The sequence below is a fragment of the Miniopterus schreibersii genome, assembly GCF_964146895.1.
Source record: "Miniopterus schreibersii genome assembly, chromosome: 1".
Classification (NCBI taxonomy): Eukaryota; Metazoa; Chordata; class Mammalia; order Chiroptera; family Miniopteridae; genus Miniopterus; species Miniopterus schreibersii.
In genome coordinates, this window is record NC_138101.1 from 81,375,671 (window position 1) to 81,402,274 (window position 26,604).

Here is a 26,604-nt window from a genome sequence, read left to right on the forward strand (position 1 = left end):
ATAAAGATGTGAGTATATGAAAAACCTTTTCATAAAAGAACTGTTATATTACATAATCCAATGTCAACAACATTAAGCTACAGGAGTTTTTGGATTATAATTCTTTAAGACATTTTTCCCCCTAATGAGCTAATATGAACCTCTTCTTAAATAATGAAATCTACTTGATTCATTACATTTCTCCATTTATCTCCCCCCTTTTTGTGTCTTGGCTGCAATTACAGCAATTATCCTTATCTTAATTTCTCTGGCACGCATTCTGTGCCCAACTGCTATTGTATTAATTCTTGTTTTAATGGATCTTATATACCTTTATTGTTTTTTAATAAGCCAAGTCAAATCTATTTGGGATGTAGAGAGGTATAAATAACAGATAAAACTTGCCTTATCTTCTCTGTTATCTTATGAAACTTGGCGAAGATTTCTTTTTTTGAGTAAGGGTATTTTTTACATCAGAAAAAAAAACAAAGCAAGTTACCTAGGTGTCTGGGTTAGGATGGGTATCCTAGCTGTGTGCTAGAGAGAGGAAGAAGTGTTTTACACTGGCTTATTGGCAGAAGGATTTTCTGAAATGGCTGTGGAAATTAAACTCCATAACCCCATAACCAGCTATTTAACCTCATAGCTCCACCTGCATTATTGAAACGTTTAACGTTAACTTTATGAAAAGGTGACCTGTGGTCCAGGTTTAGGAACACCCCAGATGTAAAAAAGGAAAGAGAAACAGCAGATCCTATGTCTTCTCCAAGACTCCTCACTGTTACCACCTAGCCAATGACAGAGCCTGTAAAATAAAGGCGACTCCAGGAGGGCTCCAGCCCTTGGAACCAATCAAATCTTCTACTCACCTCTGTTGAGGCTTTTCCCACCTGCATCCTGTCTACAAAGTAACCCTAGAGATAGTGGGAAAGGCCATTGACCTTCTCAGGCACCTTATTACAGCTAAACGATTTCCGCAAAGTCTGAGAAATATTCCAGAGTTTCAACCCAGGAATTGTAACAGGGAGAGATTTCAAAAGACGTCTGACTAACTTTATTTTTTAACGGAAGCGCAAACACGTCATGTGTCTCCACAATCTTTTACAAGAACATTCTTTTTATGGCAGAACTGAGTGCCAAGTGGGTAAACTTGAATAAGTACTCCCTTCTCTCAGAAAACCTCATATATAAAAATTGCAACTCATAAAGGAAAATTAGGGGCGATTACTTTGATCACAACTGTTTCATATACTAAAAGATTTCTTGAAAAATTCCTTTTGGTGGTTAACTCCCAGTCCCAAATCCACTTGTTTACTTAGTTTAAAGATTGGTTCAGTTTATAAAAACTACTTTTCAAGACATTATGTCAAGTGCAAGAAAGCTAAGAGATAATCTTTTTGACTTACCAAATTTAACCAAATTAATCCTAAATACCTCCTGTTGTATAGAGAAAATTTATTCAGAACTTCCTTCTTCCTTCCCCACCTCCCTCTCTCCCTCCCCTCCCCTCCCTCTTCCTCTCTTTCTCCTCCCCTCCCCTCCCCTCCCTCCCTTCTTTTCTTCCCCCATACCCCAGGTCTATATGCTTTTACTATGTGTGTGTTAGTTTGGCATAGCTTATTTTTTCAATGAAATCTTATTTTAAACTATAATGTTTATAGCAGAGAAAACTCTCCAAGAATACAATTTGAAAACCACACCTCCGGTTCATTGTCCAATTCACTGCCAAGTCTCTAGAATTCGTTTGTCTGAATCTACTGGTACTTGTCATATTTTCTGAAACACCCAGAATAGGCAGCACTATGATTTCTACAAATCATACTCCTTATATCAGTCATGGTTCAGTTGCAGAGAACTGAGCTAGTTTAAGCAAATACCGAGTTATTATATAGTTTGCAGAATCATTAGGCTGATTTTAAGTACAGAACTAGGACACTGCAGAACCTATTTGATAAAGAGGAGGCTTCCCACCACCCGAACAACTGTGACTCCAAAGCCACACTGCCTTGAGCAGGAAGCTGCCAGTAGGTACTGGAAAGCCAGGACACACCTATGCCCTCAGTACTAGAAAAATGGATGCTTTGCACCCTGACTTTCAATGTAGTCAAGGAGCACTGCCCTGGGACCTTGGCAAATGATGCTGAAGAAAACCCCAAAGCCTCCGCAAACACCTTGGTTCCTACTTCTGGAACTCAGGGCATTGGATATTCCAGAATGAGTCTGCTTCCTGCCTCTAAAGTAAAGGAAGGCAAACCAGGAGGAGGCGGGGGGGGGGGGGGGGGGGGCATGCCAGCAGGTTGCCATATTCACCTACCCCCATCAACTTAGCTCCCATACTAGGGAAAATATTGGACCTTTTCTTTGATAGCACCTCAAAAAGGTCAGGAATGTGCCCCAAGCCTATTGACCTGCTTTGAAACTCTGTTCTGTTCATTTTTATTTTTATAATATTACATTTCAATCATTACCAGCACTTAGAATAACAAATTCCATAAATGTTTCACTTATTCTATACAGCAACACTACTTTTCAATTGTCTAAAATTCATTTCTATTTTAACTATGCAAGGGATAATCTTCACACTGAATTTGAGTCTTATAGTTTTTGGTCATAACCCTTCTTGGCTTCCTAGTTGGTAGGTGGAGGTTTCCTCAATCCTTTGCTCTAACCTCCTACCTACTCTTGTGCACAGGAGGGGAAATTCTGGCAACTATGAACCTCCTGTTCCTTATATCCACCCCCCTCACCCCCAGGGGAATGGTCACCATCATTGTTACCACGTTGGAATAAAAATACAGCCGCATAGACACTCAACAATTCACATGCATGGAAAAAAATTCTCCTCAGTTAGTCTAAAATCTCCTCGAGCCATTTAAAATCATTCTTGCTTGTTGAGTCTGAGTGTTCAAGAGACAATTTGTTACAGAAAGGGCAACACTTCTGGCTGCCAGGCTGGTAAGGGTCACACCTTATACAAAAACGAACTCAAAATAGAGCATGGACTTAAACGCACAATACATAAATATAAAACTTACAGAAAAAAGGAGATATTATTTGGGACCTTGCCCTTTGTGAAGAGTTCTTTGACATAATGCCCAAAACATAACCCATGAAAGGAAAAACTGATCCAATGGATCTCATCCAAAAAAGACCACTTTCAAAAGATGAAAAGACAAGTTAACCATTCAGGATATGGTCAACACAGGCATCTGGCTGCAGCGAGAAGGAAGCACTGCTGCTCTTCTTGTTTTCACATGAGTTTTATTTTCAAATTCCTGAGTGCACACGAGAGGGTGGGAACGTCTTGCGGCTGCCCTCTCCTTCCCCGGTGGCCGACTGCGGGGCGGCCAGACACCAGCCCCGCTACGGTCACATTCCAGACAGACATTCATAAGGCGGCGATGATTAAAAGGCAACCAAGGACCCCATCACTGAGACCCAGGCCTAATACCAGCGGGGCAGTTTTTCGTGGAAATTATTTCTAAAACCAAACTCTACTGCAAAGCGGGTTTTTACTTTATTTTGTAGACTTCCTTCCTCCTCGCCTTTTCCATTTTCACTGAAGAGAGAGGGGAGGAGAAATGGTAAAAATGCCACCGAGAAAAATCGTGTTCAGGCTCCGATGGGTGGAGCGGGCAGGGAACCCAGCAGCACCCTGCAGAAGTAAAGATTTAGAGGTGTGGGTCACAGGAACCTGGTCAGGTTATAAATCAGAGCAGCTGAGCACATTGCTTTCTTTGCTTTTCTGTTTGGTAAATCTCCAAGCATGACTAGCTTGCCCTCAGCATCAGAAAGGTCTGTGTGCTGTGCTGCCACTTGGTCCTGCCTGCAGCCCCAGAGTGCAGCTTCCAAAAGAGAAGCTCACATGCTGCCTTCAGGACTCGTCCGAGGGAGGAGATTCAACAGACAGGAGCGAGGACTAAGGCCTCTGTCCCTTCTGGCTCTTCCATGTCTGCTTAAAGCCTCTGTGAAATGCACCCCACCTCCCTGCGCCCCTCCCATCCCCTCAATATGCTCAAGTAACAGAAAGGAGGAATCAGTCCAGTGGGAAAATGATTAAGCAGGCAGGTTTATCTCTGGGCACAGGCTGCCTGAAGTGAGGGGAAGTTTCATCCCCGGAGACTGGGGATCTGTCTAGTCCTGGCTCCACCCTCAGGGTGCACAGGCTCCCCATGCGCTGCCTGAGTGACACACTGCGGGTGCGCAGAAGAGTAGCCTGGGAACCGGGCTTGACTCAGCCTCTTTCCAGGTTCTGTGGCTCTGAGGCCACAGCAATGGTATGTGTTGTTTCTGGGGTGACACAAGGGGCAGCCACTGGAGTGAGGAGAGTGAGGACCTCTCCAGACCAGTGCAAAATTTAAGAGGGCCCAAAACAGTAATCAAGATCAGTAATAATTTAATATGATCTATAAAAGCACAAATTTAATGCAAAAATCCACGATGAACAAACTATGAAAGTTTTAAATAAAGGCAGGATCAACAGGGCTTTGGGAGAGAGCTTAAAATTCTGTGTATTACGGTAAATGATAATGTACAGATTCTAAAAGATACCCGGGTGTCCAAATGGCACCAATGGTGGGTTTGCAGGAGGTCCCAGCTCAGTATCTGCAGCCTCTGAGACCTGGAGTCACCAAGGGCTGGGAGACACCCGCTGCTCCTTGCCCCAGCTCTCTGGGGAGCCTGCTCTTCCCAGGAGCCTGCGTCTGAGTATTCAATCAAGCCAGGCACGTGGGTTTTCCTGAACACAAAGTTGAGTGAGGCCCCTGGCAGGGAGACTGTGTTTAGCTTCTCTTTGACTCACTTTCCTGTTTATTTCCCATCCAGGCTCAACGGGATGACTCCACAAGGGCAGGTGCGGCTGGGAGGACACTCCCAAACAGACCACCAGGAGGAGACCAGGCCACGCCAACCTCGCTGGCCCAATGCCAACTCACTTTCTGGAACCACAGGCCCCCTAGCTTGGGCAAACTCCTCATTCCTCTCCTCTCACTGCGTTCCTTTGTTTCTATCCAGGAGTTGAAAAAATTACAGATCTAAACCCCTCATAGAGCTGGAAGAATAAACGTCTCAGATGCACTTTTTAATCAGCTGTGACTGCACTCGCAGGAACTTTACAGTAAGGTGTGCTCAGAGTAAAATCAGCGTTCCGCAGAAAGGCAAGAGAAAACACCAGCCACCCTCAGCAATTCCTAGGGCAAGGCTGCCGTGTGCTCCTGCAGCCTCTCCACCCCAGGCTTGCTTCCCAAAGCCAGTATCTACCTGCACTACCAACTGCACTGGCCTGCAAGACAAAGGGTCCATTATTCAACAGGTTCACTGTTCCCCAGGTATGGGGGAAGGCACAGAGGCATTTATTCTTATCTTCATTTTATTTTGAAAAGCACAGGCTAACTACAGAGAACTGAATCTCACTTATTTCCTGCTAAGCACAAAGGAGAAATTCCACTCCTTAGCTGGCTCCTGGTGCTCTTGCCTCAAGCGTGAGTGGGTTTAAGAGAGCACGAGGCTCCGTAATCCAGCCGGAAAGCCCCAGCCTGGTACCAGTGTGGGAACCCGGGTCAGCCTGACACTGCCCTGGGCCATTATGCTCCTTGGGTGTTTCAAACCCCTTCGTGTCCCTTGCCTTCATTTATAAATGAGGCAATAGGACCTGGAAGCCTAGACTAACTGCTTTTGCGATTTAATTAACTATGTGAGCCCCCAAAACATTTTAATAAAGCAGATTTTCTGTGTGTGTTTTTTTCTCACTTATGAAATGAGGAACCTGGATTATAAGCTAAAAAGAAATATACAAATGTAATGTTAAAAATTAATATGGACAATGCAAATAATAATAGCTTTTTGTGAGATTTTTTGGGGGACAGCTAGGACAATGTCTGACCCTGATCTGTTCTCTTCATCTGCAAGTGGGGGACAAATTCAGGATACTTCCTCACATCTTTCTTCTCTCTTCTTCTTCAAACAAAGCATTTGCTAGGTTTTACAAGGCAGAATTTAGCTGTTTTGTACATGGGGAAAACCACGAAGCTTTTTTCTAGTTGAGCCAATTCCTGTCCCCTCTTTCCCGACCCCATCTGTCTGCAAGCACAGGTACCGAGTGGAAAATCTGAAACGGCAGGTTAAGCATATGAAACACCAGCACAACTGGCTTAGTTCTCATAACCTGAACATTTTGTTAAAGGATCAGAAAAAAATAGCAGAGCAAGATAGAAAGTGAATATCCAATAATAAAAAGCAAACTATAGGGAGGGAAGGAGGGAGGGAGGGAGGGAGGGAGGGAGGGAGGGAGGGAGGGAGGGAGGGAGGGAGGGAAGGAAGGAAGGAAGGAAGGAAGGAAGGAAGGAAGGAAGGAAGGAAGGAAGGAAGGAAGGAAGGAAGGAAGGAAGGAAGGAAACCTACTATTGTTCTTAAAAGCTCGTTGAAAGGAAAAGCTTCGCCAAATGCACGCCAAGCCCCTCCATCCTTTCCTGTGGTGGTGGGATGAATGGCCCTGAGTTTGCAGCTTTCACTCACAGTCATGGGAGTTTCGGCCACATTGCACCTCTTTTTCCTGGAGCCACTCACATCCTCTTTGGGACTGCGAGACAGCAGTGTGGGGCTGGTGCAAACCCACATCCCAGGACCCACACCCCAACTGTCTAGGCTTCTGAGACGGGAAAGGAGGTTCCTGAGAAACAAGGCTCATTCTGCAGTCTGTCCCCCAATATTCCCTATACCAAGAACACAGGCAAGTGCAGCTAGCGTTTTGGCTCGAGTAGCTAACCCCTGCAGGTCTGAATGTGCCCAGTCCCAACGACATCTTAGACTTGCTGCTTCCTCAGCAGGCAAATCTCCATGCTTGCTGTTCAATCAATCAAGGTTCTCAGGACTCGTGTTTTGACAAATCGAGATCAAATTAACGTCCCGTTACAGGAGTGTGCGTTCAGAAGTATAAAAATGGACACATGCAATAATAAAGGGACATCAGAAACTACTTTGTGAGGCTCACCCAGAGATCTTTCTTTTGTCTGGTTGGTCGACCTCACCACCGGGAGGCTCGCTCGAGTTCGGCTGCCTCTGGAAAACGGACTTGGAGCTTCTCCCTCAGACATGGCTTCCAAAGAGTCTCCAGAGGTCTCGGATAAATGCTCCACAGGGTCGCCCAAACTGGGAGGCTGAGGACTGTGAGACAGTTTGGGACTTTTTGTCTGCAAAAGGCATTTGAAAAAAAAGTGAGAAAATAAACTATTATTAATTACACTGAAAATATTTTCAATGCTATCAAGGTCTTCAATCTATAAAAACAACACAGCAAGAGGAAGAAGTGAGTCAGAAAGACTGGATAGAACTAGAGGCCCAGTGGGTCAAAGTTCCAGTTGTAAAAGTTACCCAGGAAAACATACTGCCCCTGAGCATTTCATTAAGATTTGTATCATTGAACATCCACCTTACAAATTCCGTTTTGAACAAGGAGTTGAGGACAAGCGATCTTATAGGAAAGAATGACAGCACATTAATTCCTTTTGCCAGGCAAATTCTAACAGTTGTTACCATCACACATGGGACTGTGCGCATTTATATTCAGCACACGCCCTACAACGACGTTTTGGTCAATGCTGGACCGCATACGCTGTGGCGGGCCCGTAGGATTATACACAGCATGGGTGTGTGGTAGGCTACGCTATCCAGGTTTGTGTAAGTGCTCTCTGTGATACTCGCACAGGACAAAACCGCCTAGGGACGCATTTCTCAGAACAAATCCTTGTCACTAAGAGGCGCGTGACTATACGCCTAAACAGATGATGCATTTACCTCAGAGTACACTGAACACAACCAGTCCTTTAACGTCTTATATCGAGACCATTTCCAAAATCAATAACCTAAGATTGTGAGGGAGAGATTTACATCAGAGTTGAATTTTCCTTTAGAGGCACAAATCCTATAAATAAGATTATGTCTAGCTTTGCTTATTACCTCACCAATCAGCAAAAAAGTATGTATAACAACTTACACACACAAAATGCATAATTGATTTTCTCTCTTAGTTCTCTATGCTGGAATGGTAGGAAGCTGAATGTGTAAAATGCTTACAAGCTATTAGTCAATAACATTCCTTGACTATGTATTACCTACCCGTTGAGCACTGTGGAAGATGCAGAAAAACAGAAATGTGGCCTGATGTCAGAGTTTCAAAACTAACCGGTGAAATGAGCAAAGGACAAGAAATATAAGCTATTGTATAATTAAGTGTAAACTGCAAACTGTGTGGAACATCCATTCATACTTTCAACAGACACCTATTGAGCACCCATCATGTTCCAGGCACTATACTAGGTCTGGGGACAGAATGATGCACAGAATGGACATGATTCCACCCTCATGGTGCTTACAGTCTAGTCAGATGACAGACGTTAAAACAAATTAAAGGTGCAACGAGTCTGCATAACCTAAACTGCTGGTGGTGGGGGGGTGGGGAATGCATGAGTGGAGGGTTGGAAAAGCATGTAAACTGTGATCTCAAGAAAGAGGGAAGGTGGGAGGAAGAGGAAAACCACAGGGGAGGGATGAAAAGCAGGAAAGCCATTCCAGGTGGAGGGAAAAGTGTGTACAAAACATCTGAGGCAGAAAGAAGTGGAGAGCACTGGAAGCTGGGTGTGGTTAGAGTCCGCAAGAGACGAGCACACACACAGCCCTGGCGTCAAGGTGAGGATTCTCACCTGGACTCTAAGGTACCAGAACATCATTTGGGTATTTTCGGCAGGGAAAGGGGGCAGGGGGCCAGGATAGATACTCTTTTTAGAAGATCGCTCTGCTGTTGTGCAGAGGTGGCAGATTATACATGTAGGAAGTCAGAGAAAGGGAGTCAGTGAAACGGGGGACGAGGCTGGTTTATCGTGGCTTCCCCCCACCTGCCCCTGACTTGAATTACATGATCCCAGGCACCTCCTGGGAGGCAGACTGATCTGTGTTAATCAGGTGGGTGAGTTTGCACTTCCGAAGATGCCAAAGGTACTGAAGGGCTGGTGGTGGGATCTAGGCATTACACACACACACACACATACACACACATACATACACTGTCAGTGTCCCTGGCAGCCAATTTGTTGGTTTGTTTGCATTCCTTAATTTCCTTTAAGTCTTCCTGAGGATGTCACTGCATTTTGAAATTAGGCACTTAGCTCTCAAGGCAGAACCAGCTTTTGGGTGTACAGCCTGCGCAGTCACACAGGGCCCGGTCCTCGAAAGGGGTCCGCGATTGGTTTCATGCTCTTCTCTAGCTGTCTTGAGGTTTGGAATGATTTTTGCAACAAGGTACACTGATGATGACGTACCTGCAGCTGCCTCAAGGCTTCGGCTACAGAGCTCTTTCAGGGATGCCCAGATGTGTCTGATAATCTAGGGGAACCCTTTGAGGGTCAATGATCAGATTCTTTCCTATCTTTCTTCCTAAAAGTACAAGGGCACTCCTCTTGGCAGGTGTGCTGTTGCATTATCTAAATCCCTCACCTTGCTGCACCTCTCAGGACCTTTCCATGGGGGAAACAGGAATAGGTCAGCACATGTCACCCGCTCCCCTTAAATGTAGGATGCGGCCAGAGGAGGTGGCCAACTTGGGTGTTCCACAGCAAACTCAGCTCAGATTACATGCCCCTAACAGGGCCAGAAAGGACACCCATTAACAGTTAAATTGTGTCTTTGGGTTAATTTTTCTGTGCAAGCCTCCGAAGTGGTTTATTCCCAGATTTATTTCTTATAAAGTTTGCTTCTGCTATGGGGATTAAGATCTGGCTTTGGCACTCTTTAAAAGTATTATTTGACTAGAAAAACCAACCTTACATCACTGCACAGCTCACCAAAATTTGCATAAATTCATATGGTCTTCAATGAAGTATGCTGGGCAATGAACCTGGTTACTATGCTCAGCAGAATATTGAGTTCAGATGTCTTCATCCCCGACTTTAAAAAAAAAAAGACATGCAGTTTAGCAAAATAGCTAAGGAATGATATTACTTGAAGCAGCACGGCTTTGTTTACAACCTCTGCTTGGTCATCTTTGAAGCCAACGGCAAACATTGGCGAGTTGTTGCTTTCCATTGCAAAAGGCAATAATCCTTGAAGAACATCAGAATTAAATTTCATTTCTTATTCAGGGTCATCATGGTGGTAGTATGTATAAAAATAAAGATGTAAGGACTAAACTTTTATTTTTAACTTCCTGTTCATAGTTACTCAGTTGCAAATATAAACTCCTTCTCTTGGTTTTATGTCATTCACTTTCTCACTGCAAACTATCTTGCATATTGGCAATCTCCTCACATGGTATCCTCCCCTCTGATGCCAGCTCACTGCTGAGACATCACTCAGTACAGAGAAAAGACAATGAAAATTGCTGACACTAGTGTCAAATACCCTGTGATTTTTGAAAAGTCAAAAAGCATTTGGAACAGGGGCTCAATACTCCGCACAGAGCTAGGCTTCAGGGGTCAGAAGTATTGCATATGGGTCTTGAGCTCATAATGCATTTAATGTATAGTTTGGGGCCAAGGACAATGTACACATAACAGCTGGACAAGAAGAGCTAAGAGATGGGTCACTGAGTGCAGAAGGGGTTTGGGGAAGTAACTGCTGACATTAAAGGGTGGATTGGGAGAGGAGGAAGAACATGGGTGAGGAGGTGCTAAGGGGTGCCCTGAGCTAGGTCACCTGCTTGTGTTCTCACATCTTCATGCACTCAAATGGCAAACAAGAGGAGAAGCTGGGGCAATTAAATTTTTCCCCACCATGCACACTCTGAGGAATGGGAGCCTGATGCCTTTCTCTGCTCTCAACTAAGCTAACCAATCAATATACATCATCCAACAGCAGGTGAGTACTAAGTTGTCTCTTTCCACAGGCAACCTCCTGGCAGCATTATGCCTCCTTCGATCCTCTCCAGTAATACTGAATACATGAAAAAGTTCCACTTTTACTGTTGACCTGACACTTAGCCATTTTTGAAAGGGTTCCTGCCCCCAAACAATGTTCCCCTTCTCTAAGGAATCCCTCCTTGCCCACATGAATAAGCCCTTGAAGCCCAATGTTTCATGTGTAGTCAATATATATTGCCGCTTCCTCAGACAGTTCTGCTTTGCACCTGTTGTTCTAATGTAATTGTTAGTAGTAATCCTCTTTTGCTTTCAAACATACACTGGTTTGAGCAATAAAAGTGTACGGTCACCAGTCCCAGTTGCATCTCAGCTGACTGGACCAAGCAGTGGTCACCTGATCTTGCTTAGATCAATAATTTTCTCTCCCTTATAAATGCAGCCCTGGAACAGAGCAGATATTAGTGTCTATGAAGAACTTCAAATGTGAAGTCATGTGAAGCTGTGGCTGAAACTGGCAGGGAATATGAAACAGAGAAAGTAGAGAAAGGATGAAGCAGATCTGTATACGAAAATGGAGATGAGAGATGCCCATAGCCCCAGTGGAAAAGCCTGAAAGATAAAAGAAGAGCTATGTGAGCCCCCCAGGTGTTGCAGTTCCTGAATCCAGTACGCTGTGAGGCCCTTCCAATTAAGTCCATTTGTTGTTCTTAAACTAGTTTTTTTTTTTTTTACAAAACAATGTATATATTTTTAAATTTACTGTTGAGAGTATTACAAATGTCCCCCATTTTCCCCCCTTTGCTCCCCTCTACTGGGCTCCTGCCCTACCCCAGGCATTCACTGCACTATTGTCTATGTCCATGGATTATGCATATAAGTTCTTTGGTTAATCTCTTCCGGCACCCCCATTTCCTCTGAGATCTGTCAGCCTGTTCCATGCTTCCATGCTTCTAGACGTATTTTATTCATCAGTTTATTTTGTTCATTAGAGTCCACATATGAGTGAGATCATGTGATACTTGTCTTTCTCTGACTGGCTTATTTCGCCTAGCATAATATTCTCTAGGTCCCTCCATGCTGTCTCAAAAGGTAAGAGATCCTTCTTCTTTACAGCTGCATAGTATTCCATGGTGTAAATGTACCACATCTTTTTTATCCACTCATCTCCTGATGGGCACTTGGGCTGTTTCCAGATCTTAGCTATTATAAATTGCGCTGCTATGAACATAGGGGTGCATATATTCTTTCTGATTAGTGTTTCAGGATTTTAGGATATATTCCTAGAAGTGGGATCATTGGGTCAAATGGCAGTTCCATTTTTAAATTTTTGAGGCAATTCCAAACTGTTCTCCACAGTGGCTGCACCAGTCTGCGTTCCCACCAGCAGTGTACTAGGGTGCCCTTTTCTCCGCACCCTCACCAGCACTTGTTTGTTGATGGCAGCCATTCTGACAGGTGTGAGATGGTACCTCATTGTCATTTTAATTTGCATCTCTCTGATGATTAGTGACATTGAGCATTTTTTCATATGTCTCTTGGTGATCTCTATGTACTCTTTGGAGAAGTATCTATTCAGGTCCTTTGTCCATTTTTTAACTGGATCGTTTGTCTTCCTTTTGTTGAGTTGCATGAGTTCTTTATATATTTTTTGAAATTAGCCCCTTATCAGATGTATCACTGGCAAATATGTTCTCCCAGACAGTGAGTTACCTTTTCATTTTGTTGATGGTTTCTTTTGCTGCGCAGAAGCTTTTTGTTTGATGTAGTGCCATTTGTTTATTTGTTCCTTTGCTTCTCTTGCCCTAGGAGATGTATCAGAAAAAATTCTGCTACGAGAGATGTCTGAGATTTTGCTGCTTATGGTTTCTTCCGGGATTTTTATGGTTTCACATCTTACATTTAAGTCTTTTATCCATTTTGCGATTATTCTTGTGTATGGTGTAAGTTGGCGGTGTAGTTTCATTTTTTCATGTACCTGTCCAATTTTCCCAACACCATTTATTGAAGAGACTGTCTTTACTCCATGGTATGCTCCTGCCTCCTGAAGATGACTCTGTGCCTTGCAAACAAGCCATCACTGACAGAGACCAATTCTAACAGCTTCCCTGCCCAGGCTGCCATGATGCTAACATATTTATAATATTAGTAGTAACCACAAAGAAAGCAAAACTGGAGCAATAATTCCCATTATATTGTATTTCAAGGATTAAACTTACTTTAAAAATATATGGGTGGGTACAAGATTTTTATTTTGCATAGTTAGGGACACCCAAAAATGCTCTCTCTATTGAAAGTAACACTCTGCATGGTTTCATTACTATCATAATAAAAGAAAACTATTTTTACTCCAAAAAAGGGAGGATAGGATATTCACATAATTTCAGATTTGGCCTAACTGAAAAGTCCTTGTGTTGGCAGTTACCGTTCCCATTGTGGTACAGGTGGAGACTTGTCTTGGTCGTGTGTCACCTACAGTGCAGCATGTGGAGCGTCTACCCTGAGCTGCTGAGCACAGAGCTGCCCCTGCGTGGGGGTCCTGTAAAGCAGCAGATGGCAGAAATGCTCTCCGAGTCACCAGAGCAGGCCTTAAGGGTAAGGCTGGGTTTTCCTCTGTGCTTCATGGGGACCCATGGCACCAACCAATCTTCTGCTTCCATTACAATCATCTAGAGTTGTCCCCAAATCATCAGGCAACCTTAAACCTATAAACCCAAATGAGAAGTCATTTGGGGTCATGCAGAAAAGTGTGGTCTGTGTAACCAGGCCACCTGAACCCCACTCATCCCTTCTCTTCTCTTATACAAAGGCGACTTTCTATCACCAAGAGATGCTGGGTAGCAGGCTGCACGCAGATCTCCCCTCTGCTTCATCTGTAGCATGTGCAGACGCTCTAGGGATATTCTCTGCTTACTGAAGGGCTGAGGGAAGAGAGGAAGGAACGAACAAACGGAGTACGTGCTGCACTGTGCTAGTTGACTGACATGTGGTAATCTCATTTAACCCTCACTGCAACTTCATTGAGAAAACAGAGGTTAAGCCTGAAATTCTAGCAAGTGTAAGAACTGGGATCAAATCTGTAGAATTCCAGAGCTGACATTTAACCAGGTCATTTAACCAGGAGTCTGAAGATGCTGGCTCTAGTTCAGTTTCTACAAAAACGGAGCAACATATAACCTCACTAAGTCACTGTTCTCATCTGTAAGACAAGGTTGAATTAATTGGAATTTAGTCCTTTCAGGGCTAAAATTTTCCAACTCGAAGATACATACCACACAAAGAAGAAGAAATCATGTCACCCAGAAAACTTTAGTTTGCTGAGATTTTCTTCCAACTGTTTACCCTACAGCTTTTGCACTATAGAAATATGCAAGGAGCTAGCGCTAGGATCTAGTTTCTGCATTTGCTTCAAGTGCATGCAACACAGTTGCACAGCATTCCTTTTTAAAGGACTGCCTTCCTTGCATTTCGTTTTTTTGTTAATCCTCATGCGAGGATATTTTTTCCGTTGATTTTTTAGAGAGAGTGGAAGGGGAGGTAAGAGAGAGAAACATCGATGCGAGAGGACACATCAATTTGTTGCCTCTTGGATGCCTCTGGTCAGGGGCTGGAGATCGAACCTGCAACCCAGGTACATGCCCTTGACCAGGAATCGAATCCACAACCTTTCAGTGTGCAGGTTGACACTCTAACCACTGAGCCACACCGGGGCCTTCCAGCCTTTTTATCACCATGAACAAGTATTTGCTGAGTTGTTCACCATGAGCGTTATGCTACGCTAGATCAAATTTATTCTTGCTCTTTGCAGTATTGAAGAAAGTTAGAGCTCGAAGCATTCATGGCGTTTCTTTCATTTCCATTTTCCAGATCTCTTAAACTTTAAATTGAAATACTGAGGTCCAGAAAATGAAACCTGCAAACAAAGCTTTATGTAATACGTTAACTGTGGGGACAGTGGGGTGTCTGGATAGCCTACTTCGCTTCAGATTACGTTGTATTTTGAGGAGAAAACTCAAAAATGCCTTCCCGAAGTTTCACTTCATCCTAATTAATGCCCAATTTGCCACAGAGTATTAGGAAATATAATGAAGCGTCCCACATGGAAATGTATTCAGGGATGACTCATCCTAACACTCATCAACTCACATGGTTAATTTAATTGTGACATTCAGACACCTTCGCCCCATTGCTTGCACTTCTGAAGCTTTCAGCTCAAACCTAGTCAAAATCCTGAGTTCAATTAAGAGAACTTTCTAGCTGTTAGGTACTCTCATGGAAGATTCAAGGAGCAGAATATTAGGAGTTAACAAACTATGGATCATCCCAGACTTCAGTTTTCTCCACCATCCCTGCTCCACAGTCCTCTAGTCTTAAGAGAATGAACAAATTGTCACGATGGCAGGTTTCAGCTGCTAAATTTGCTCACAGAGTCCTTTCTAGAACCACAGAGCAGTCATTTCCCCCCCTGCTTTGCCTCTCCTTGTTTTCGAAGTCTAAGGCCTCTGGTGGGTTTGGGTCTAGAGATGGGAAGAAAGACAAAGAACTCCCATAAGCCATATCTGGCTTCCAACCTGCCTCCTGTCCCCTCCACCTTACACAAGCCAGCACAGGTAGCTGAATCAGCTGAGAGCCTCTCCCTTCAGGCCGGCCACCTGCCATTCTCAGGTGTGTCTTGGGACCCAGAGCCAGGTGCACTTCTGAAGCAACGGGCCCCAGTCTCCTCGTGGCTCTTTGGCTACTTCCTACAACTTCTATGGCGATGGCCAGAAAAACACAACCCGAGCCAGTATCTCCTCAGTGCCAGTCTCAAGCTGGTGGCCGACCTGAGGAATAGACTGAGGACGTCTGAGGTTCTAGAATATGACAGGGGTGTGTGAGAGTGACAATACAAATGTAAGAGAGACCCGTACTTAGTTGTAGCACAATTATGAAACTTTGGGGTGGACCTGGCATTGGAGACTTAGAGAAGAAATAAGCTTTTGTTTTTAGTAGAAAACTTGGTGCAAGCAATAAAGGGTCCTGCTAGTAGGATAAACACACACAATTGAGTGTTTGGGGTATATCTGGGCACTTCATGGAAGCAGTCTGTGGGAATGGACCAGGTTGACTGGGAACTTGGAAGTCCTGGGCCTGACACTGAGAGCACACATCTGCACAAACCCCACCTCAAAGCCAAAATCCAACTGGGCATACCTGAGTTTCTCACACATCTCTCCTATCTTAAATTTAGCTCTGACAATGCGTGATTTCCCTTCCCTAACTTGGACAAACGGGAAGCATTTTCTCCATGATTTATTCTGATAAATTATTCTTGATAAACTCAGTTTAAACCTTGTTTCTACAAGGGTAATATTTCAACTCCTTCCTCCCTCCTTCCACTAAAAGAGTACCCAGACATTTTTCACGATTTTCACCTGTGAAAACAGAAAGATGTTTGGTCTGGAGTAAAATCAGACGATTCAGCAGTTGAGCAAAGTACAACTGTGTCTTTTGTTTCCACATCTCCTTCACCATGTCTGTCTATTACTTCATTATCAGATCAGAACGATGGAAAGGCAGTGATGCCAAGTAGTCACTGCCCATTGCCTTCCTGTCTAGAGCTGGCCACAGGCATCCATGCGGCAAGGCAGGCACTGCATGAGCCAAGCGGGACCCTCTGCCAACCCACTGCTGCCATGCAAAACCCCCTCCTACACTTGCCAAAGAACAAATGACAAGGACACCTTTGTGCAGAAAAGGATGCTTACTCATTATTTAAAGTAGTGCCACACTGCACAGATACTCTTTCATGTTGTATGTCAGATTAATCTTCGGAGATATTCTTAATTTAGTTTGTCCTTGTAGTTGTCAGCAACAAACAAAATTATAAAACATCTATGCTTCTCCCCAAGTTCCTGGGAAAACTGCCAAGTCTTTGTGTTCCAAGGTCCTCCCAGGGGGAAGGGCTGTTCAGTGTCTCTATGCTACAGGGCTACCCTGAAGACCCTCTCCTCAGACTGGGCTTAGAAAGTAAAGGCATTTGGAAGATGAACCTGGAGCTGCCCTCCAGAATGGGAAAGGAGGAAGGCTGCTAGTCGAGTAGGAAAGGGGTGGGGGATGAATGACCTTCCAGGGCCAGGAAGGGGATACTAGTTTTGATGGTGCTTCAACTTCTGGAGACCTGGATTCTACTTACGAGGAGTGACCCCAACTGGGAGGAAGGATGTGTGGCATGCTTACAGTGAATGACACCGGGCACCCAAGCTTAGGATGCATTGCAGGGAGCCCCCCAAGCCCACCTGCCAAACAGACTGCGTGGGAAGCCATGCGCTGTAAGTTCCAGGAGACTCAGAGGCCTTACCCGGTTTTATTGGGCTAGATGTGCTCCCTAAGATTTCTTCATGACCCAATGTGATATGAATAAATTTTTCAATAATTGCTGAAAACAAGCCAGTTTAATTATATTTGCAAAAATTAAGAAAAGTGATACTTTCCATACTAGAGTGTCAGGGAGAAAATCTGTACGTATTACATCTTTAACAGAATAAATATAGAAATAACTTAGAAGACTGGTTAACAAATTACAATGTGTACAGACATACTATGGAATACTATGAAGTCACAATCAAGGTGCTTTTAAGGATGTTTTTAAATAACAAGAAATGGAACCACCAAATATTAGCACTGGTTTCTTTATATGACGGTGTTCTGGGAAATATACTTTTTTCTTTATTTCTCCAAAGTGAGAATATATTGCTTTGGTAAATCAGAGAATTACTGAGTAGGCATGATATTTTTAAAGAGTGGATCAGGGGAGCATGGAGAATCCAGAAGGATTCTTGTCTGTGGTGACCCGAAGGTACTCATGCCGGTCTTGTCTTGTTCTGTGTGGTGTGTGTAATTAGGTTCCAGTTAAAAGGACACCTCCATATAGATGGCCCCTGAAAAGAGGACACACATTTATGGGAAAAAGACCAACATAAAGACACATTTTCATTTCCATGCCATACAAAATTTTGTAGGAATCCAGAATTGTATGGACTTCTAATTTCCAAAAAGATACAGTTAAAAGAGAAGAGCCAAAAGCCATCAGATAAATTTTGGACATTCAGGTAATGTCACCTTTTAAAAAGACAGACCCTCGCCCAGCAGGGCGTGGCTCAGCGGTAGAGCGTCAACCTAGGACCCAGGCGATCGGGTTCGACTCCCAATCAGGGCACATGCCCGGGTTGCGGGCTCAATCAATGACTTTCTCATCATTGATGTTTCTATCTCTCTCTCTCCCTCTCCTTTCCTCTCTCTGAAATCAATAAAGATATATTAAAAAAAAAAAAAAAAGACAGACCCCCACATCTGTAGTAGTGACACCATTGCAGCAAGGCTCTTAAAATTTCACTCCAGGTAAATTTGGGATTTTAACATTTTTCTATAATCCCCTGAATATTTTCAAATTTCCAACCCCTTCATAGTGTGTCGATGATATGATTCTCCTTATTTTCCTTCAAGAGGTTTGGCTGTGCTTGGAGAAGCAGCTAAAGCCCGCTGCCCTGCAGATGGGGCGCGGGCTCTTCACCAGGTCAGCAGGTGGGGGAGCTTCTTCCACTCTCAGGATTAGAGGTCAACCTGCTACCTGCCCACCTGGTGTCCTACCTGTAACATGACACAGACTTTCTTCTGAAACAGCACCATGAATTTGGCTGCTCTCTGACTTTCCTCTAAAGCCATAAGATAAAATCTATTTAAAGAAGATAAAGAAGGCCTAGCCCACCCTCATCTCTATTTAGCCTCCTTCCATCCAGTTAGAAAGTCACACCATCAGCAGATTCCAAACAGGAATCTCGTTAACTCGGCCCTCAGCCCTTTCAGACACACGTCCCTGCATTTATTATTTAATGCTGTGTTTTCCTCTTGAAGGAACAAAATAAAAGACCAGATGAAGAATATGGCTATTTTCTTGTTGACCTACTATGTCAATACATCAATGTCCCTTTCATGAAGGCATGAAACCATGCAAACTATCCTTCTTTCAGAACATGAAACAGGAAAATAATTTTGCCTCATGAAGGCATAATAAGTATTACTTTGAACTATGAAAAGTGTATAAGATATATATAAAATATCACATATATTGGAAAGGCTGAAGCTAAATTTAACTTCAAGCCGATCACCGTTTGCTGTATTTACAATTTGTCTCCTCGGCCTCTTGGTGTTTAGTTTATCCACCCTCAGGTAGAGTCTCTTTATGGCCAGCTGCCTTGACTCAGTCTCTGTTTATTTTTGAAACAAGAAGGTGTGCATTATAAACAAAGGACAGTTTCACAGGCTTTGGCCCCCACAGTGCTCATTGGAAGAAGCCTGAGCAAAGCAGCATATGCCTCTGCCATTCAGAGAGCTAGGAATGCACTTAAAAGGCTTCAGGATAAAAGGTGGCCTTGTGAGGATTGCTGTTATTACAGTGATGAAAGGAAAGCGACCTGCTTGCAGGCTTTGAAATTTCAAGGCAAATACAACCAACATAATACATGGTGCAAAATATGCACCTTAGAGGGCCTCCTGACCAAAGCCATCATTAAGCTCATCCCTGTAGCCCAGGCTTCAGTTCTTTTGGGGGCCCCAGGGCCAGGGGTAGTGCCCTTAGAGCTTAACTGCCTTGCTGTGAAGCCAGAGTTTTTTCCTGATAGCAAAGGCCACCTCCCTCAGCCTGTCACGGGAGATCTGAAGATGTCTGCACTACCTCCACAGTGAGGCCACAGGAGCTGGTCAGAGTAGATACTTGGTGTCCGAGGTCACCAAGCTGAGGCTACCAAGTGCTTGTGGCCAGACCCTCTCCAGACATCTCGGGAGCAGTTTGCTGTTACTTTCTAACACACTTTTCCAAACGCCCCCCCCCCCCCCCCAACTGCTCTCCCCAATTCACTGGAATGATTCTACAATGAAAAATCACCTGGTGAAAGCTCTGACTAGCTTTATCAGGTAAGGGTTCTTTTTTCCTCTAGTCCTGCTAGAGGAAAGAATATCATTGTTTGGAGAGATGGAAGGAAGACAAGATTTAAAATGAGAGGACTTGACTCTTGGTCACACTGTTCTTTGTTTTTCATATATCTTTATTGATTTCAGAGAGAGGAAGGGAGAGGGAGAGAGAGAGATAGAAACATCAATGATCAGAGAGAGTCACTGATCGGATCTCTCCTGCACACTCCCCACCAGAGATCGAATCCGCAACCCGGGCATGTGCCCTGACCAGGAATCGAACTGCAATCTCCTGGATCATAGATCGATGCTTAAGCGCTGAGCCACGCCAGCCGGGAGGTCACACTATGCTTACAAGATGCAGACTCCAATCCTGACATGCGCTGGCAGTGTAGACCCACGTAGAAGCTTAATTTTGAACTCAGTTCTAACTTTTACAAAAGAATCATAGTATTTACTTGAATAGCTGTGAGAGGTAACTAAAAAAATGTACAGGAATTTGTCAACTATAAATTGACATTTAGCTCCCCTAAGTAACACCACTCTGCAGGTGGTTCTAGATGGCTCTGCTCTCTACTTTATTGGAGCTGGGGGTCCCATGGCTTGTAGGGTCCTATGTGAGAGGACAGGATACCAACTAATCTCTCACTGTGTTCACCTTGCCTTTTTCTTGGTCTTGTGAAGTAGGTAAATGGTTACTTTCAACTTCAAAATAGAGAATTTGACATGGGAGAGGCTCTGAGAGTTACTCCTTTACCAGAGGGGAGGAAGAATTCCTTCAGTTTCCACTCTTAACTTTCTTCCCACTCCTCCAAGTATTAAGAACGACTTCACCCTTTCATTCTACTTATGTTATGGAATCACAAGAGTGATCTGATAAATGTTTATGTGAAAGTAAGTTAAAAATACTTTCTCAGTAAATATGAAATAAAAATACTAGGTGTTAGCAAAATAATAATACATGGTGCTAATTGTAGCTTGTGTGTAAATGCTTTAAAAAACCTTGAAAAAATTCTCCAATAACTTCTTTACTGCTAAATTTGCTGTCAAATTTATCGTCAAAAAATAAAGTCAGTACTGAGAATTTGTTTTAAGCATAAGAAAACAATAATGAGGGGGACCCCAAGCTGTTTATTTCTTATGATGGGAAATCCCACATCGTGATGTCAAATGTCTGTTCTGACAGCAGAAAGGAAGAATGAATGGCAGTGTGTACAGTTGTAGAGAAGAGTGCACCATGGCTTCGTTTCCTCTTCTGCATTTCTACTTAGTGCGCAATGTGCGTTCAGGGCCATCATAAAGATGCTTCTATTGTGCATGAATTATGGAAATGGAAAAACAATTAAGAATGGTGGGAAACGTAAAAGGTAACAGACCCATCAGAGCTGAGATGGTGTGGGGTATGACAGTGTCTCTGTATTTCGGCTAGCCCAACTTTTACTTCTATGTCTATTTGTTTGAGTAGCGGCTTTCTAATTTGAGTTTGTTACCCTAAAAACCCCCACAAAGACACTGATTAAGAGAAGGAACATGGAAGCATGCAACAGACTGACGGATCTCAGAGGGAAGGGGAGGCGAAAAGAGATTAACCAAAGAATTTATATGCATATACGCATAATCCATGGACACAGACAATAGTGTGGTGAAGGCCTGGGAAGGGGGCAGGAGTGTGGTGGAGGGGGTTAATGGGGGGGAAAAGGGGGATATCTGTAATACTTTCAACAAAAAAGATAAATTTTTTTAAAAAGTCAATAATAAAAAGAAATATAAAAATAAAAGGGAAGGAAAAAAGGTCAGTGTGGTCACTGAAGACTGACTGAGTAGGAAGGGGTTCACCTTTGTACATAAGCCAGACTGCTGGAATTTTCCTAAGCACAGCGTGTTTCAGGCCTCACGGTACAGACCAAATGGTTCTGCCTTGTGTGTGCTCAGGAGACAATAAAGAAACAGCCCATGTCTGGGGGACAAAAAGCATGTGGGTGGCTCTGTGCAAAGTTGGCACAGGTATCCAATACCAAACCAGGTACCCAGGTTTTGGAAACTCCCCCCACTGCATTCCAGTTTTAACATTCCAAATTCACCTAGGATGCAATAGAGAACATTGAGGACTTTGAGGAAATAAATAATATGTTGAAAAAATATGGGGCTGGAGTGCCTAGAGTCAAATCCAAATTCTGTTACTTACCAGAGCTTTGTGGCCTTGGGTAAATTACTTAACTTATCTGTGCCTCAGTTTCCTCACTTGTAAAATGGGGATCACAGTACGTCTACCTCATGGAGTTGCTGTGAGAAGTTGATGCTTGTAAAGTACTTGGTACAGTGCCTGGCACATAGTAATTTCTATATAAATGTGTCTGTTCCTGTCATTTTTATTATTAAAATGTATGTCAGTAACATGAGCTGGACCTGAAATTGAATGTACGGGAGCTGAGCAAAGGAAGAGTCACAGAGCTCGAGACTGTTATCAGGATGCAGGTTTCTGCTTTACTTCCACGGCTGCGTTGCCTTGATAGCTGGCGACGATGGAGCCTCCTGTTAGAGAGCCCACTTTTCAGCTGACCATGCCCAGATCTCAGACCTGCTGTTGCATTACTGCTGGTTACACAACTCAACGTGTGGAAAATAAACCCAATATTTCGAAGCAAGCATGCAGTTAGTGCTCATTTCAATAATAACTTCCACAATTTTAAAAATGCACATTTCAGAATGCTGTAAGCTTTGAGAGGTTTAAATCTGGGCTCCGGGCAGACCGGGCAAAGTGCACGCGCTCTGTTTAGTGGCCGACACTGATTAGAATGCCACACGCAGATGAGTAAAAAGGCAGGAGGTGAGGTGCAGCTCGATGCAGAAAAAAGAAAAGGTAGAGTACTAACTCGCTGAGATGATTCAATTTTCATCAAGTACCTTTGAATGTCAAGTTCTGCCTGAAGAGAGATCAGCATGCACTGCAAAGCCTGTGTATCAAGAGAAAGAGAAAAACATAGAAAAGAGAAAGGGTGAAAACATGAAAAGGAACAGGTTGACCAAATGGACCATCTATTTGTTCCTGATGAAAATGTAGCCCAGTTAACCCCTCTCCTCCCCTAAAGAAAGAAAGAATGGTGACAGTCCATCTTTAGGTTTTACAGAGAAATGGTGAAAGGCCTGACTGGCAGTGAGTTTTCCCTAAAATATCCTGCCACAAGCCCATCTCAGTTCACCTTGTCATTTAAGAACATGCCACATGATTGGCCTATTGTCCTGAGGTTGTCCCAAGGCTGCAGGGGAATTACCAGAGCCAGAGCCAGAATGAAATACCAGGCCTAACGCAGTCTGGTGGCGAGCCCCAGCCTGCCAGCTTGATTGGCACTGGTCACTGGCTACTGGGCTGCTCTACAAAGACTGACCTACGAGTGCAGCAGTCCGTGCTCGTCCTTTGCCACGCAGGATGATAAGACTTTTTCATGATTAGACCCAATGCAAATATTTACAGGAACAGGGATCAGCATTAGAATTCAGGGCACATATTCTGACATCTGAACCTGGTTGGCCCTGGCATGTGCCAGCAGCTTACCACGTTTACTGCGCCAGTATTTAAATATTTCAATTCTCACTGATCCACAGACTAATTTTTGAACTTTATTTTTTTAAAGATATCATGGAGGAAAAGTATTTTTGTGTTTGAAAAAATGAAAATTTCTATAATCCTCATGCAAGGATGACTGGCTCGTGCATCCAAAATCAGCGAATGAGAATTGAAAGCAGGGTCTCAAAGAGATATCTGTGCATCCATGTTCACAGCATTATTCACAATAGCTCAGCAGACGAGAGCATAAACAAAATATGGCATATACATATATAACGGAGGGCGATTCAGCCTTAAAAAATCCTTGAAAAGGAATTCCTTAAAAAGGAATCCTGTCACGTTACAACATGGATAAACCTTGAGAATGAATGTTACATGAAGTGAAATAAGCAGTCAAAAAAAGACAACTACTGAATGAGCCCATTCATGACATGAGTTACCTAGAGTAGCCAACTCATAGTGACAGAAAGAAGAATGGTGGCTGCCAGGAGTGGGGAGCAGAGGGGAATGGGGAGTTGATGTTTACTGTGCATAGAGTTTCAGTTTAGCAAAATAAAGAGTTCTGGAGATTGGTTGCACAACAATGTAAGTGAACTGTGCGCACTTAAAAATTGTTAAGATGGTAAATATTATGTCAGGTATATAGGGTGTTCCAACAAAATTCATACGCATTTTGAATAATTATTAATTCTAATGGGTTAAATCTCAAAAGAAAGATCAATTGAGCTATCAGAAAAAAAGTTGTGTATATATTTTGGGGGGATACCCTGTATTTTACCACAATTAATAAGAGGTAAAACGACAAGCCAATGAGGTGTCAGGGTTTGGCAGCTCACTTCATATATTACTGTATATGCACATAGATATACAGGCAGGCCTCGGAGATACTGCGGGTTTGGTTCCAGACCATCACGATAAAGCAAATATTGCAATAAAGCAACTCACACACATTTTTTTGTTTTTTTAGTGCATATAAATGTTATGTTTATACAATGTGTGCAGTAATGTTATGTCTAAAAAATAGAATACCTTAATTAGAAAGTACTTTATTGGTAGAAATGCTAACGTAACGTAAATGCTAAAAGTCACAGGGCTGTCATAAACCTTGAATTTGCAAAAAAGACAGTATCTGCGAAGTGCAATAAAACAAAGCACACTAAAATGAGGCACGCCTGTATCCATACGGATACCCAGCATATACAGAGCCTCTAAATACCATTTTAATTGAATTATATAATATCCATGGCCCTTTCCATGAATATATGCATGTACATATATAATATGTGTTATTTCTGAATAATTTTATATTATTTAGAACCTAATCTCACACGTATTAGGCACAACTAGCATGAGAAAAAGAACATCTGAATAAAAATGGCTATATCCAAAAGACAGAAAGCCCAAAGACAGGTCTCCAGACAAGAACTGTTCTAAAATGATCTACCCAGAATGTACTTAAAAGTTAAAAAAAGGGAAAATAACCCAAAGGAACTTTTAAGGGAAGAGGGGATTGACTCCATTAGAAGAATTATTAGCTAAACTGACCTCAGAAAAGCCCTTTTCAAGGTGAATATATTCTTAATAGAAAGGTGAGGGTTGCTGTAGGGCCCTCTGGATCTCCTACCCCACAGTTTACAGGCTTCATCAACTATGAAAGAAATATCCTAGAATACACCACAAATAATAAAAGCCCGGTGTTGGGTACATGATAAATAAAAGTGCAAGATAAAAACAGGATGATAGATTTGAAGAGCCACTATGGACTAACAAGGGGAAAAAACGGTTCTGAAAAAATCACAGGGTTTCCATCACAAGGAGATGGGGAATAAAATGGGCTGAGGGGAGAGAACCCAGGAGAGTCGCAGCCCAGCACAGAGATGCTGAGAATGGGGGTGAGTGGAAGGGGCCAACGCCCTGGTGACAAGAGGGCCAGAAACCCCAACCTCCTTCTGCAGGGGACTCTCAGCAGAGGAATCTGCAAGAACAGAATACCTGGACTAAGGGGGCAAGGAAAGTCACTGGAGCAGTTCAGGCCAGAATCATCTGAGATTCAAGAAAGTAGGGGTAAGAGAGAAACACAAATGGCAAAGGCTTCAAACTTTGGAGCAAACCCCAGCTCCACTGGTTGTGTCTTTTCTTACCTTTCACTGACTGAGGTCAAGGGAAAGAGAAGCAGGGGCAGTCTCCCAGCCTCAGAGCAGCAAGGACCCAGGGGTGCTGGCGAGAGGCTGGCAATCCTCAGAAGATGCAATGGAGAGAAAGCTCCAGAACCCGAGGCCACTGGAGTGTTAGCCTCTATAATGACAGATAAATTTTCTGGGGATTACAAAATTAAACTCACAGAAAAATCTTTCCACTTCTCAGCAGGCTTCATCTGCATGGAAATGTTTTGAGCCCTGTAGGTTTTGAGCTCTAGAGTAAGAAAGCAGAGAAAGAAAACTGTAATTTTTCAGGCCACTCACATACTCCTGTTAAATCAAGTGTGTAGAACTTAGAAGCCTGATTTACGGGTTTGACTATAAAATAGAAAATTGTTCCTTAAAAAAAAAAAAAGAATGGGTGGGAAAGGAGCTGAGCATCTTCAAGCCATTTCAGAGAATTATAATGATAACCAAGTACTTTATCAACATAACAAGGTTACATCAAGATTAAGGGAAAACACAAGACTCACCACCTCAAGGAAACGGCTGGAGTGTGAGGAATAATAATGCCATAAAAATTAAGCAGAAGGGCACTGATTATTTCAAAGACTCCTAATAAATCCAATGACTATCAGAAGAGGAAAATGGCAAAGAGAAACTGCAGATGCTGTGATTATACTGAAGGTTACTTGAGATTTATATATATATATATCTCTTTTATTGATTACAGGGAGAGGAAGGGAAAGGGAGAGAGAGAGAAACATCAATGATGAGAGAGTCATTGATCGGCTGCCTCCTGCATGCCCCCAACTGGGGATCGAGCCCACAACCCAGGCATGTGCCCTAACCAGGAATCGAACCCTGATCGCCTAGATCCCAGGTTGACACTCAACCGCTGAGCCACGCCCAGCCGGGCATACTTGAGATTTTTTTGAAAGGCTAAGTTTCTTTCCTAAGAATAAAGACAATGCTGATGAGCCTGAGAAGAGCTGATCAGAAACAGCAAATATGGGGCAAATGCTTATTGCACAGATGAGGCAGAGAGAAGTAAAAATGAACAACAAACATACAGTATTTAAAACAGTGAATGATGAGCGAGACTTATTTTCTTTCTTTTGCTACATTT

At 43.2% G+C, this 26,604-nt stretch overlaps 1 protein-coding gene across 10 annotated transcripts in view; it reads right to left on the minus strand.

Moving 5' to 3' along the window:
- KIAA1217 overlaps positions 1-26,604 on the minus strand; it is a 695,304-nt gene that overhangs the window by 134,717 nt on the left and 533,983 nt on the right. For all 10 annotated transcript variants that reach the window (XM_081128701.1, XM_081128703.1, XM_081128698.1 and 7 more), the window contains one exon: positions 6,968-7,166. In XM_081128701.1, the coding sequence (XP_080984827.1) occupies positions 6,968-7,166 (199 nt within the window). The remainder of the gene's footprint in view (positions 1-6,967; positions 7,167-26,604) is intronic.